Source organism: Chelonoidis abingdonii, chromosome 13 (assembly GCF_003597395.2).
Source record: "Chelonoidis abingdonii isolate Lonesome George chromosome 13, CheloAbing_2.0, whole genome shotgun sequence".
Taxonomy (NCBI): domain Eukaryota; kingdom Metazoa; phylum Chordata; order Testudines; family Testudinidae; genus Chelonoidis; species Chelonoidis abingdonii.
In genome coordinates this window covers 10,039,640-10,054,021 of record NC_133781.1, presented here as the reverse complement: position 1 = coordinate 10,054,021, position 14,382 = coordinate 10,039,640, and the positions used below count along the sequence as shown (strand labels likewise).

The window sequence follows — 14,382 nt, the reverse complement described above, 5'->3', positions numbered from 1 at the left end:
GCAGGACGGCATGCCGTGGGAGGCGCTCTGCCGGTCACCAGTCCTGTGGATCTGGTGGACCTCCCGCAGGCGTGCCTGCGGAGGGTCCGCGTGGGACCAGCAGACCCTCCGCAGACACTCCCGCGGGAGGTCCACCAGAGCCGCCTGCCACCCTCCCAGCAACCGTGAGAGCGCCTCCCGCGGCATGCTGTCCCAAGCACGCGGTTGGCATACTCGGGTCTGGAGCCGCCCCTGAATAAGAAACATTCAAGATATGGCCTGGGGCTAAAGCAGCCAGTTTTAACTGTATTCTAGGCTATGTCAAACAAATGGAAAGAGAGAATGATGCTAATGATTGCTTCTTCTGCTTAGTTGTTGTGTGGATGCATGTTTCAGGAAGTGATCTTTGCAAATCATTTCTTTCAAGTGCAGTAGGCTATACCATGTCTCATGTATGAGCCCTATTGTATCTCCTTGGTGGGACAGACATTTTCTCTCACATCTCAAAGGAAATACAAATACCTCTATTTCTAATGAAATGTTCCCTGCTTTAATTTCCTTGTCACAGGATATAATGTATTTTGATACACATTTGAGGCCCAATAATGCCCTGGATCTGCATGCCCAGCTCTAACTGAACACGGTGATGTCAATAGGATGGAGTGCAGGATATGATCCTAAGTGCAGTGAGATGATCTATTCTTCCCTCAGTGCACATGGAATGAAAACTTTTGCATATTTAGAGAAAAGTGCTGAGATTTCTGTTCATATGTGAAAATCCTGGTAAGAGAACAGAATATGAGTCAAAATCCTCCCTGTGAATCTGAGAGCAGAATTTAGCCAGAGGAAAATAGCATACATACTAATGCTTGAAATCCTTCTCTTCATAACTTGTGTGGCTCCCTCTGAAATCAGTATAAACCATACAAATGTATGTGTGTCGGATATTTGGCCATAAGTGTATTCCTGTTCCTTACATGGGCTGTGAATTTTATGAAAGATGGAAGTCTACTGGATTTTGAATGGGGAAAATATAGGCAATGGTAAATCAGAGAGTTGAATCAGGAAGTTAAAGACAGACGGAGGAACGTGTTCTAGACAAACTTTACCGGCTCCCTCCCTGTCTGTGTCATGAAAAAGATGCTTAGTACAAAAACCATTGCTCTGCAGTAAAAATATCTATTATGCTGGTTAACACTTTCCATGGATGAAACTGTGCTATTGCTTGAAAAAAATAAGAGATCAGAGTGAGCAGAATTTATATAAGTTTTAACACTTTTGGCTGCATATATTTGGCAAACGTGTATTTCATTAAATATCGGACCTGCAAAATTCTAGTTGTCCTCATGCCCTGGGGCAAGTAATTTTTACTGATGGGCAAGTAAAATATACTTTCCTCTCAATGATGATCATTGTAAAGAATATTCACTGGTTCGTAAATTGTCGTGACAATATATACATATAGGAACAGGATTTGTAATCAGTCCTCAGTTCTGAAATTATTCAAATTGTACCCCCAAAATGTGTGGGTTCCTTAAAACAATATTTTGCAATGAAAAGAATTAAAATCCAGTAATAAAGAAAAAAAAATCTCCTGTGGAACTAATCAGGGAAGTGCTTAAAAGCCTTCAGACATCATCACGTTTTCTGTCAAAGGCAGAGCAGAGTGCCTGCATGTTCTTTAAAATGCCAGCAATATGGAAAGCCAGACATCCAGCCACTAGAGAGCACCTTCGCATTCTAGCAGGTTGATACTCCAGCAACATGACTGTCTCGCAGGCTGATCCCATGAGTCGGCATGAACATGCTCCTCATTGTGCTCACTTTGATCACATTGAAATTCTGTGTCTGTCTTTATTTAGTGCAATACAACTCAAGGCAGGTGATGAAAGGAGCAACTTACCCTCTGATTTACCATGGCTGTTGGGGACAGTAGTGATAAACCTTTGCACATATCCATTGCAAAGCACAGTGGGGTGTCAAGATTATGGCATCTTGGGAAACAAGCATCTGCTTTTGGCTCCTGCTGTCCCATTGCAACATGGGAAAGAATGAATCTCAAATGACCAAAACCCACCAGGGAATGCATGCTTGATTCAGTAATAAAAGCAGAGAAGGGGTATCTCTCCATACTTAGAAACAGTCATCATCTCAGGCAGTCCTTGGGAATGGACAATGCTGAAATAGACCCATGGTCTCTGATAAAGACTTGATTCTTTCAACCTTCATCTTCCTTTTTGTCTTAACACTAGGAAGTTAGCATAGGCAAGGAAGGCTGCTGTCTACTGCCCCTCCTGCTTTCCGAGACTACTGTGGTTTGGTTTTGTTTTTGATTTGATGTTAAGGGTTAGAATTTTGTCATTTGGTTTCTTTAACAGAAGTAGAGAAAGAGGGACTGAAACAACCATATACACATCATGGGTGGACAGAGTTATCCAACAACAGCAAAGACAACAGGCAGCATAGCGAATGGTTCAGTTGAAGAGATTAGGGGTTAGCATTTGACTGAGACATAGAACACACTGTGGCTGGCTGTGCAGATGTGGATCTCCCTAAGGCTGGTTCGTAAGGGGGTATCTGGCATTTTACAAAGGGAGGAGACTTTGGAGGTTGCAGCCTGGTGCTTGTTGCTGTTGTTTTTAAAATGTATTTTCAATCAGAAGATTAATAAAAACTTTAAAAGACAAATAAAAAAGTCAAATGTTCCACATTCCTGGCTGGATCATGTGAGCGTACAGTCCCATTTAACAGTCTGGGTGTGCATGCTTGTAGAGCACTCAGCTGCTTTCGATATGCTTTTAGGATGACAGCAACTGTTAATAATGAACCCTGGCAATCTGCTGGTTTCAGTTGAAAGATCTTGACAATACAAGGCAAGGAAAGAAAAACATCATAGCAATTTGCTATAGGAACCAGGATTGTGGTGACATCTCAAAGGAAATAAACACTCAGGACACCCATTGCATTAAAGAAGTGTTTGCAAAGCAAAAATCAAGCCCTTTTAAAAAGTACCCAGCTGTTTGATTAAGTGGGTTTTAAATTGCACTCACATAAACTAACCAGTGTGGCAAATGAGATGCATGTAATCTGTGCATTTATCTACGGCATATATGCACACAGTACATGCAATCTGTCCAACCAGGAGTTCAGAAATGTGTTTTCAATTAAACACTGGTAATTGAGCATATAAAATCTGGTGTTAGTAACCATTCGACCCATTCAGTTCTCAGTGGCTGAGCTGCTGTTTTTTTTTTAAAAGGTTAATTCCACTATGCTACAGACTTCAAAAAGAGTGGTCCACGTACTTATGCAAGGGGCAATGGGAGATCGGCTTTGCTGGTAGCCTTTGGCACATCGATTGCACGTGATGCCAGTCACACCATCTTTACAGGGACATTGACCTGTGGTTTGATTACAGGTTTTGCCAGCTGCACCCACGGGATGGCAATCGCATGCTGTGGGGGGAACACACAACAAAAGGGTCAGAGGTGGGGGAGGGGAAAAATGTACAATGTCATCTAGCAACAATATTAAAGAGCGCCACCTATAGTATGAGACCGTGTTACAGAAGAGCTGCAGGACTAGGCAGAAGTAGCAGTGATTGCCACAAGATTTCCACAGCTATCCGTCCAATCTAACGCTACTGCATGTCTGTAGCCAGCAATCCCGTCAACCTGAAACGAAGGTGGCAATTTATAGAGTTGGATTTAAACAGTCACTATGCAAGTCAGAAACCACAAGGGGATGAACAAGCCCACAATCCAATTGCTGAGGACATGGCTCAGGCCAAACACATTTTGAAGGCAAAACATGCACCTAGTAACATCAAACCAAGTGGATAGTGTTTAGTGGAGGCTTTATCTGCCTCCAGATTATGTAGATCTGAGCAGCCAAGGTAGCACGAGGTCTTTTAGAGCATTGCTGTGATGACATCCACCCTGTGATGTTGCAATTGATTAATTCTAGGAGTTTTGAGTTTGGAGTGTTCGTCCCATGGCTGGGAGTGCCAGAAGAGGGAGAGGCAGATAAACCTGGTGATTCAGGAAACCACAGTGCCAGCTAGTGATGGTAAAGTCACACAATGCATGTTATTGACCAGTTCATTAAGAGAGGAGAACAAATTCAGGGAGCAGTTTCACACCTGCTGGTTGCAAGGGATTTTAGATGGAAACCATTTGATTTCAGAAAGGGTCCAAATTCATTTCACCTCATGTAAGAACCTACTTTTCTTACTTTCCCTTTCACTTTCTTACATTTCCTTTCACCCCTTCTCTGCTGAGCAGCATTCCCTGTAGCTGGTACTGTGGGCTCAGGAATGAAATGCCCGTGTCTTTTTTCCCCAGCCTGGGGTACCCGCTCGCTGGCATGTCCCACTGTTCCATTTCAGGTGGATGGAGGTTTGAGTGCAGATGTGAAGAGCATGAAAGGAGATGCAAAATCTGCATTTGAAATGACACTACGTTAATTTCCCACAAGGTCACTTACTGTTCAACCGTTTGTAAAGAGCATCAGGGACTGTAACTATCACAACGCTTCATGAATACAGGCACAGAGGCTCATTAACATCCCTGTTTTTCATATGCTACACACTTAGGGCCAGATTGTGGCCTGCCCCACCAAGATGGGCAGCGATGAGGAAGATGCGAGAAGCCTTCCTTCCCTCCTCTAGCATTCTCCTGCAGAGTCAATTCACAGTCCCCCTAAGAAGTGCAAACCCCGCTCTGAGTGTCCCCATTGGTGCTAGGGGACCGGAGGGTTTGGGTGAGGACAGGGCAATGGCTGGCCCTGCTGCCTATGCCCAAAGGCCTGCAAAGCTGAATGGGCATGGGAAGGGGAGTGTGTGGTTCAGCTGAATTCCACCCGAGGACTCCAGCCTGTTAGTATCAGTTTGAGCATGTAACTCCCACTGGTGCTAATCATGGACTCTTCAGAGGGCCCAGCAAGTAGGTCCTCTTGTGCATCCCCGTTCCCCATTGTGGCAGTCTGGATTCCTTCACCCAGTCAAGGGGAGACCATGTCTCTCTGGGACATTTTATGCTCCAATCCGCACTATGGATCCCCCTTTGTACAGCCAGTGACCATCCCGTACATCCAGCTTCACTCCACAGAACCTCGTGATTCCCACAAGTTTGTCCCGATGCCACTCGTCTCATTGAACGCATTGCCGAGGCCCCATTTTCTGTGCTTCATTTGTGCGTATTCAGGCTCATCCTTGACTGCAACAACACCTCAGACACCTAGACTGTTATCCAGACCCCCCTCCCCATACACATACATGCCGGTCTGCTCTTGACTATGTAAAGTGTGGTTAACGTCTCAGCTTTACTGGGGTCAGTCCCTCCATCCCACTACATATTGTTGTTCCTCTCTTAGACCTTCTCTGTATGGCAGGCTTGCCTGGGATGAGGTACATAATGGAGCACAGTGTCCCAGAGGGAGGGCTCACTCCCTAGAGCATAGAAGGGGGCTGTCCCCCAGAATCCTCTGACAGTGGCAGCCTGGAAATGCCCCCAGCTGCCATGGCAAATAGAAGAAGGTGGTGGCCACAGACCCCTTACCCCTACACTGGCCCTGGAACTGCCCCTGCCTGTCCTAACAGTGCTGCCCAAAGGATTCAGGGGGCCTGGGGTCTTCGGTAGCGGGGGGCCCCCCCACCACCAAATTGCTGCCGAAGACCTGGTGGCAGGTGTCGGAGCGGAAGGACCCTCTGCCGTGGGTCTTTAGGGCACTTTGGCGGTGGGTCCCAGAGTGAAAGGACCCCCTGCTGCCAAATTGTGGCCAAAGACCCGGAGCGGAAGAAGCTCTGGGACCCCTGGAGCAAGTGAAGGACCCTGCTCCAAGGGCCCCAAAAAACTCTCGTGGGGGTGCCTGTGGGGCCCGGGGCAAAATGCCCCACTTGCTCCCCCCTCTGGGTGGCCCTGTGTCCTAACACCATCAAAGCAAATCTTCTCTGAACTGCTCATCTCAATTTTAGTAACAGGTTGGGGAGTCATTTGGGCCCAAAGTTGGGTCAGGGAGAAGAGTAGGGTACAAAGCTGACTCTACAGACCTTAATTCCTGCTGCCCTCCCACTCTCGTCACAAGATCCCCCTGCCCCTCCCCTGGCACACACCCCTCAACTTCCCTCTTGCCCCCCTCTGGCTTCTTTTTTCTTGCTCAAATTCCCCATGACACAGCTCTCCTCTGCCTTCCTCTCCCCTCCCTCAAATTCCACCTCCCTCCACCCATCTGGCTCTCTCCTTCCCCCTCAGATTCCTTCCATTCCCACTCCTTTCCTTGCCATCAAACTCCCCCTCCACCACTCTCTCTGGCTTCCATATTCTGCCCTGGAGTCTCTCTCCCCCTCTCCACTTTCCTCCTTCCCCTCCCCCCAGCCTCTTTCTCCCCTCCCCCATCTTCCCCCTTGGAGTTCTGGGAAGGGCAAGTAGCCAGCCTGCAGAAGGGCAGCTGCCTCATCTCTTCCCCTGCTGCCCAGCTGCAGACAGAGCCAACAGTCAGGAACTGTTGAACTGCTCTTCAGCTGTCAAGGGGCGGTTCAGGTTGGAGAGGGGAGTGCAGCAGGATGCATCATTGTCCTCCCTTCCACCCAATGCCTTCTCCCCACTTCCACATCTACATGGTTGAGAGTTTGGGGGGGGGGACAGGTGTCCCCCTCTACTTGAAATTTGGGATGAATGAAGATGCCCCCTTCACCTTCCCTGTATTCATGTCCCTGCTCACTTGAAGGACTTGTGATAGCATGAGGCAGAGGAGAAACTCTCTCAGGGAGGCAGCTGGGAGGATGGGTAACCTGCCACCTTCCCACTGGCCTCTCACAGAGCTGGTCAGGAAAAGAGAGAAGGAGGAGAGTTTCCTGCAAAAAAGTGACAGAAATTGATATTTTAATCAAAAACTTTAAAACTGCAAGTTTTCTTCTAATTTGGAGTGGGTTTAACTTAAAGTCAAAAATTTTCCACAGAAAGCAGGCACTTTTGGTGAAACATTTAGTTGAATCAAAGTCCAATTTTCCATCAAAAGACAGTTTTGATGGAAATTTTTTGACAGTCCAGACTTAAGATCAAAAGAGACAGGTGGTCTCTCTGGGGAGAGAGCAGTGTGAGGAAGGGTATCAGGAACAAGCTAATCAGAAATCAGGGAAGGGTTAGCAGCAATAAGATCGTTTAAAACTGTAAAAGGTTATAAAGGAAAACAATACACAAGGAATTGGGGAAGGGTTGAAAGAAATACAGAGTAAGAAAAGGGTTAAAGATCAAAGACTAGCCGACAGGACAGGGTTCAGAACAAAGGGTAGCCAGGCAAGGGTTAAATGCAGTAAGGCAAATCAGACAAGGGTTTTGAGTGGCAGACAAAACGCCTTGTGATGCATGCTGCCTCTCTTCCCCATGTATTGTTCATATAGGGCAGGAGCCTGCAAGCCCTCCAACCTATGAGTAATCCTTATCCACAGGAAGGCCTCCATTGACTGCAATAGGATGGCTTCAGTGAATAAAGATTGCTTTCATGATGAGTAAGACTCACAGAATCAGGCCTGAAGGGTAGGAACCTTACAGGAGAGGGGGTCTGTCTGTAAAGGCAGTACTTTGTGGGCACCATATAAATAAATAGCAACCTCACTCTTCCATGATGTGATACTTTTGCATATCCTGTCCAAAACTGCTTTTGTCATTTTTACAGCCATATCACACCGTAAACTCGTTAGAGAGATAAGGTGCATGAGGTAAGGTTGTCTCTTTCTAACAGAAGTTGGTCCAACAAAAGATATTACCTCACCCATCTTGTCTCTCTAAAATCCTGGGACCAGCATAGCTGCAACACTCCATATAATCAACTCATGTCTAACTGGTTGTCTACTCTCACCCCTAGGTCTCCTTCAGCATTAAACTATACTTTGCTCCTATAAGCACTTTACAAAGGAAGATCCGTAGAATTATCTTCATTTTGGACGTGAGCACAACACAGGCACAGACAGAGGCAGGGATTTGCCCAAGGTCTCACAGAAGGTTAGTGAGCCTGGAATGGAACCCTGGACTCCTTATGGGCCCTATCAAGTGGGCCCCACTGATTCTCTTCAGCATGGGATCTCAGCCTGGCTTCTGTGACCTCCTGAATGGGAGGGCAAATCCTGAACGGATTTCAGAATTCCCTTTCTTTAAGTGGCTCTCAAAACTTTTCTGATTTGTAGCATGAGATTGAAAAGGAGTGGGGGACATTATTAGGGCAAAATCCTTACATTTGATCCTCACTGGTTATGTAGGACCCGCCCTGCAGATTCTGCAGTCATTCCATGCATAAAATTTCCATGGACAACCCAGATACCCACAGAGTGCAGAATATCCCACAGAGATACAAAGGGCAGAGGAGATTGCTCAGTCCAGTCTGAGAATATGCAGAGTTGTGCAAAGATGTTAATAACTAAGCAGAAAACTAGGTTTCTGGAAGGGTGTGAATCTTTCAACAAACTTGGGCCAAGTTGAAGTGTGACTCTGGGACCTGAGTTCTAAGTGGGCCCATGCTGTCAGGTGGAAATCACATAAAACTCTGGGGGTTTTATACTGACCTAGATCAGACAAAACTTGTTCAGTCTTCACTGCAGAGGATGTTGAGGAAATGCTTATCCCAGGTCTACTTTCTGAAGGTAATGAAGTCAGGGCACTGCCAGAGGCTTTGGTATTAAAAAAAAAACAAGATGTGGAAACAAATGGATAATTTAAACAGTAACAAGTCGTCAGGACTGGATGGAGTATGTTCAAGAAGCAGACCGAATTTAAGAATGAAGTGGCTGAGCTACTAGATAAAAGATGCAATCTCTCATTAAAATCTGATACAGTGCAGGACATGAGTGTACCTGATGCTATCCATATCTTTCAAAAACTCAGCAGAGGTGATGCTGGAAACTACAGAGTGGTTGGTCTTACATCTGTACTGGTAAACTGCTTAAAACTGTTAAAAACAGAATTGTGTGACAAAAAGATGAGCATCACATGACAGGGACAAACCAGAGTGACTTTGATAAAAGAACTATACCCCCTCCAATCTATTTGAATTCCTTGAGGGAGTCAACAAAACAGTGTGAAAAGGAGAACTAGTCAAGATTATTTATTTGGGATTTCAAACAGTCTTTGACAAAGTCCCTCACAAGAGTCTGCTGTTATTATTAACTACCTACTAAGGACACCAAAGAGTCATTGAGTGAGGAATAAAATTTGTGATAGTTTAGAAACTGGCTAAGAGACAGAAAACAGTAGGACTGCATGGTCACTTTTCAGCATGGAAAGAAATTAACAATGAGGTGCTTCAGTCTACAAGGTCTTGTGATGCTTGTATTCCATTTATTAGTGAGCTGGGTAAGAAGGAAGACCGCAAAGTTTGCATATGACTCAAATTTATTTTGGTCAGTCAAGACTAGAGATGACTGTGAAGAACCTCTAAGAGGCCTAATCTCCAAGCTAGGTCAATGTGCAACATAATGACAGATGAAACTCAATGCGAAAGCAAATGCATTATTGGGAAGAACACAGTGAACTATTCACACATGCTGAAGGGTTCTAAATTAAGCATAACCACACAGGAAAAAGATCTAGGAGTCACTGAGGACTGTTCAGTGAAAAACATCTGGCTGATGCATAGTGGAGGTCAGAAAAGCAAACAAAATATTAGGTAGTATTACAAAAGAGACAGTGAATAACAATGAATATAATATCATGCTATCATATAAATCAATTGAATGTCCTACCTGGAATACTGTGTTCATCTCAAAAAAAACAGGAATAGAGGCAGCCAACCAAATCAATAAAAGGCACAGAAAGGCTTCCACACAAGGAGAGATTGAAAAGATTAGGATTGTTTAGTGAGATGATGAATAAAAACACTATTGAGGAATGCCAAATAATATACAGAACATGGAAGGTCAATCAAAATCCAAGAATAAGGGGCATTCAATGAAATTAAAAGGCAACATATTTTAAATAAAACAAAATGCTTCTTTTGCGCTGTACATAATTAACTTGTGAAACTCACTGCTATAAGACATTATGGCAAAGGCCCAACAGGAGGATTAGATTAAGAACATCTGCAGTTGCACTAACTAGGATTAAAATATATACTTGGGACATATAAACCTCCTGTTTCAGGACACAAGCCAACTACTAATTGCCTGGAGACTGGAAGAAATTTCCTCCATGGGCATGGGTTATTGCAAAATTGTCTGTTGTGAGGTTTTATATCTTCCTCTGATCCAATACTGGCCACTGCTATAGACATGATTCTGTATTTAGACAGACCACTGGTCTGACTGAGTATAGGCACTGTTTTGTTTTTATGCTTCAACTGAGATTAGAATGGAGTTTTCAGGCTTTCGAATAAAAAACCTCAAAGCAAAGCTCAGGGCTGTGAATAAGAAAGAAAGAAAGCTATTCCCTTGAAAAGTTTTAGAACTTGTTAGGATCTGTCTGGCTTGTGGCAGGTCACCAAGCAGCCATTACAAAAATGCAAATATTTTTCCACCCTTGAATTTTTGTCACAGGTATTCTCAGCCGCTAATCTTCAAACGCATATGTGTTGAAAGATAACAGGAGGACAAATTTCCAGGATTATCTCTTGTCAAGTGTGACATTTTTGAGAAGGTATCCAGTTCACCTAGGGGTAGGAGATTGAAAGGACTTCATATTTTTTAAGAATTGCATCTTTCTGTTTTAAAGGAACTTGTTCCTTTGCAATGTGCTAAGAACAATATAACGCCCATTTCATTGGATAAAAGATAACTTAATTTCCTGGTAAGTGTTTGGATTTCTTCATGTTGCACCATATCTGCAATAACATCATAGCTTTCAGACCTTCCAGTTTCAGACTTAAAACCCAGGGTTCCGAGTGAGCATTCTGTGCTTTGTGGTGAGCAGTAAAATGTCAATATAAATACTGAACTAAGCCCAGAGAAATATCTATTCCTTTGCAGTGGTTAGTGAGTAAGGACCCAATTCAGGAATGTATCCCTTTTCAGGAAACCACTTAAGCATATGCTTAACTTTACATATGTGCTTAAGTACCGTTGAAGTCAATTTTTCTAGATGTTTGTTTTGTGGGAAATTTTGACTTTGTTCTGATTCAGAATGAAAACAAATTTGAAATGTCAGACTACCCCATGGAACAGAAAGTCTGGTTTCCCATGAGCTTTATCTGGAACGACAAAAGAATTAGAGATATTGGGTCCAATCCATCTGATATATCATATTTAGTAACTCACATACCAGTAAAGCCTGATTCTACTAAATTCACCTGGCTTGGGACTGAAGGTCCATGAAACCACTGAGATCTGCATGATTTCCACCAAAAGCTATAGTAAGGTAGATGTTCATCTGAAACTTGACCCCAGCCTCAAAATTCAGCCACCCATTTTCCAGAAGATTCTGAACCTTGGCAAATGATTTGGTGAATTGCTTTTGGCTTTTAGGCTTTCAGTAAAATCCCAGAACAAGAGAGTGTGACATTGTTTGGAGATTCAGAGACATTTCACCCACATCAGACATCCACACAGTTTCACTTTGAACATTAGCCACACCCAGGATGGTGCAAAGAGATATGATCTATAATACCCTAGCTAGACTCTTGCACTGCCAGGTTGATTCACACTTAGGGAAAGCAGACAGCCCTCCCTTAGGGTTTCCAGCAAAGGCGGATTATGCTGTGGAGAGAACTCCATGGAAGCTGGCTGCTCATGGGAATGCACCAATCTGTCACATCCCTTGGCAACCCTAGCCACATCCCTCTCCAACCAGATCTGTTCACTGGGAGGGGAGGCTACAGCAGAAGTCACAGCAGCTTCAGTGTGTTGACTCTTAACACTAATGATGACTATTTAACTACCAACACTGTTAGCTAATTTACTGCTGATCATTTTAGCAGAAGCATTCAGCTACATTATTCCTGCAAATGAATATTTATTTCCTTGAGTTTAGTGCGGTATCACCTGGGTTCCTCTTTGCATCCCTTAGGAGATGCCGAGGTTTCTGGCAAACAGAAATACTAACTCATTTCCCTATCAGGTAAAATCAAATAGTTCCTTTTTACTTCAAAGCATTCCCGCTACTGTGCTGTGCATCAATGCTCTAAATTCCTGTTTATGGAACTAGAGCTCAGGGCAGCATCGTTAGTGGCCTTAAATTTCTCACCTCACAACTCAGTCCTTCTACTGGGCATCTTCTCTGTGACGTGACACCAGGGAGGTTCCACAAAGCCCCCATGGAGCAAGAAGTTTGATTAATCCAGAATAAGGCTTTGAACAACTATAATAAATCCAGTCTTTGGTCATTCATGGTGTGGGCTGGCTTTGGAGATGCGAACAATGGGACAATTATTAGGGAGCTTGTAAACAAAGCCCATGCTCAACTACCTACGAGTGATGATCATCATATTAAAGTTCCCACACCCAACAACCTAGCAGCAATGATCTCCATATTACTGACATTTTCAGTAATGAAAAACTGAAAAAAAAAAAATCTTCATTTTGTGCTGATCTCTACGGCCTACTCCACACTTTAAAATTAGATTGACCTAACTACGTCACTCAGGCTGGTGAAAAATTTTGCTCCCTGGGCGACTTAGTTAGGTTGACCAAACCTCAGGTGTAGACATGGCTAGGTCAATGGAAATTTTTTTTCTATCAACCCAGCTACCACCTCTCGGAGACATGGATTACCTAAATAGATGGAAAAAACCTTCCGTCAATCTACGGAGCATCTATACTAAGGGCTTGTCTATATTACCGCTAAAGTCAATGTAACTTACGTCACTCAGGGGTGTGACAATACAACCCCCGAAGCGACGCAAGTTACACCAACTTAAAGCAGTGTCTCCACTGCACTATGTCAGTGGAAGACGCTCTCCTGCCAACATAGCTTTGGCCTCTTGTTGAGGTGGAGTAGTTACAGTGTGTCTTCACCACATGCTCTACACTGTTGCAGCTGTATTGATGCAGCAGCACCAATGCAGTGCGGTAATGAAGACATGCCCTAGCTTGCTACAGTAGCACAGCTGCAGCAACTTACCTGTACTGCTGTAGTGTAGACATGACCTAAGTGCTTGCATTCTGTTGCTGCTATTATGCAGCTGTTACCTACGCAGCACTTCACTCTTTGGCTTATCGATCAAAGTGTACTGCTAAGCACAGAAGATGAGAAAACTCTGGCAATAGCACAAGGCAGACTGTGGAGAGCAGGGAGTTCCTGCAATACTGGAGAGAAAGGGAAGCAGGCCTGCAGAAGTGTTCTGATCAGACCCCTTAAGTCATTTCTAGAGCTTGTTGGGAATTTTCTGACAATACATTTTTCATGAGAAAATGACAGATTGTTGAAACTGGAACAGTTCACAGACAAGGGTCAGTTTGGACCAATTTTTCAGCTCATGAACATTTTGGCAATAGTTTCAAACTTCTCAAAACATTTTGTTTGAACAAATGCACAACAAAAAATTCTGGTTTTCTAGTTTGAAATTTAAACTAATTATAGTAAAAAAAAAAATTTAATGGTCAAAAATCAAAATGATGAAAGGTTTTGATTGGCCTGAAGCATTTTTTTCCATTTGTTTGCAAATATCTGAGGATTTCAACTTTTCATCCTGATTTAGGATGGGAAATTTTTTCAATCTCTGTGTTTCATGGGACAGGAAAACCATTTCTCAACTAGCTCTACTTGTTTTATTTTTCTTTCCCTTTTTCCTAGATATGCATGAAGTGCCAGGTTTTCAAAAGTGACTAGTGATTTCAGGTGCCCAACTTGAAACCTGAGGGAGAACTGATTTTCAGAGGCAGGTGCTCAGCATTTTGTGAAAATCTGGTCTCCTTTATGGTGTTTCAAGTTGGTTCTCCAATATGTCTACACCTAAATCACTAGTCATTTCTGAAAATCTGGGCCAGAACATGCTTTTAACATTTCATTTTGTAATGTGTTCTTGATGAAAGAATTAAATATAAAGGACACAATTTTCAAACCTGGGTGCCAGAAGTTTGGCTTCTAAATCTATTTTTAATCACCAAATTAAGAATGGCCTGAGTTTCTGAAGTGCCAAGAATCCACAATGTCTATCGCAGTCTGTTGGATGTGCATGTGCCAAGCATGCTTAAAAAGATCAGGTCACTTTTATTTAGAAGCTTAAATATAGATTTGAGAGCCCAACTTAAAATGTATTTAAATACATATTTTAATTATATATTGTGACAAAGTTCCTCCTCTACCTTGGTGGGTCCTGTGCTTATTGACAGATTTGCTCACCTCAGAGATTCACTATGTGAGTCAGAAAACAGCCCAGAGACCTTCCTCCTTGGTAGAAGCCACAGTCCAGGTCAATTCCTCCTGTGTCTGATCAGGAGTTGAGAGGTTTGGAGGGAACCCAGGCCCACCCTCTACTCCAGGT

The 14,382-nt window shown here is 43.6% G+C and overlaps 1 protein-coding gene across 1 annotated transcript in view; it reads right to left on the bottom strand.

Moving 5' to 3' along the window:
- The window catches only part of NTN1 (netrin 1), a 215,779-nt gene that overhangs the window by 81,326 nt on the left and 120,071 nt on the right, over positions 1-14,382 (bottom strand). The window contains 1 exon segment of the mRNA XM_032801693.2: positions 3,285-3,434. Within this exon segment, the coding sequence (XP_032657584.2) occupies positions 3,285-3,434 (150 nt within the window).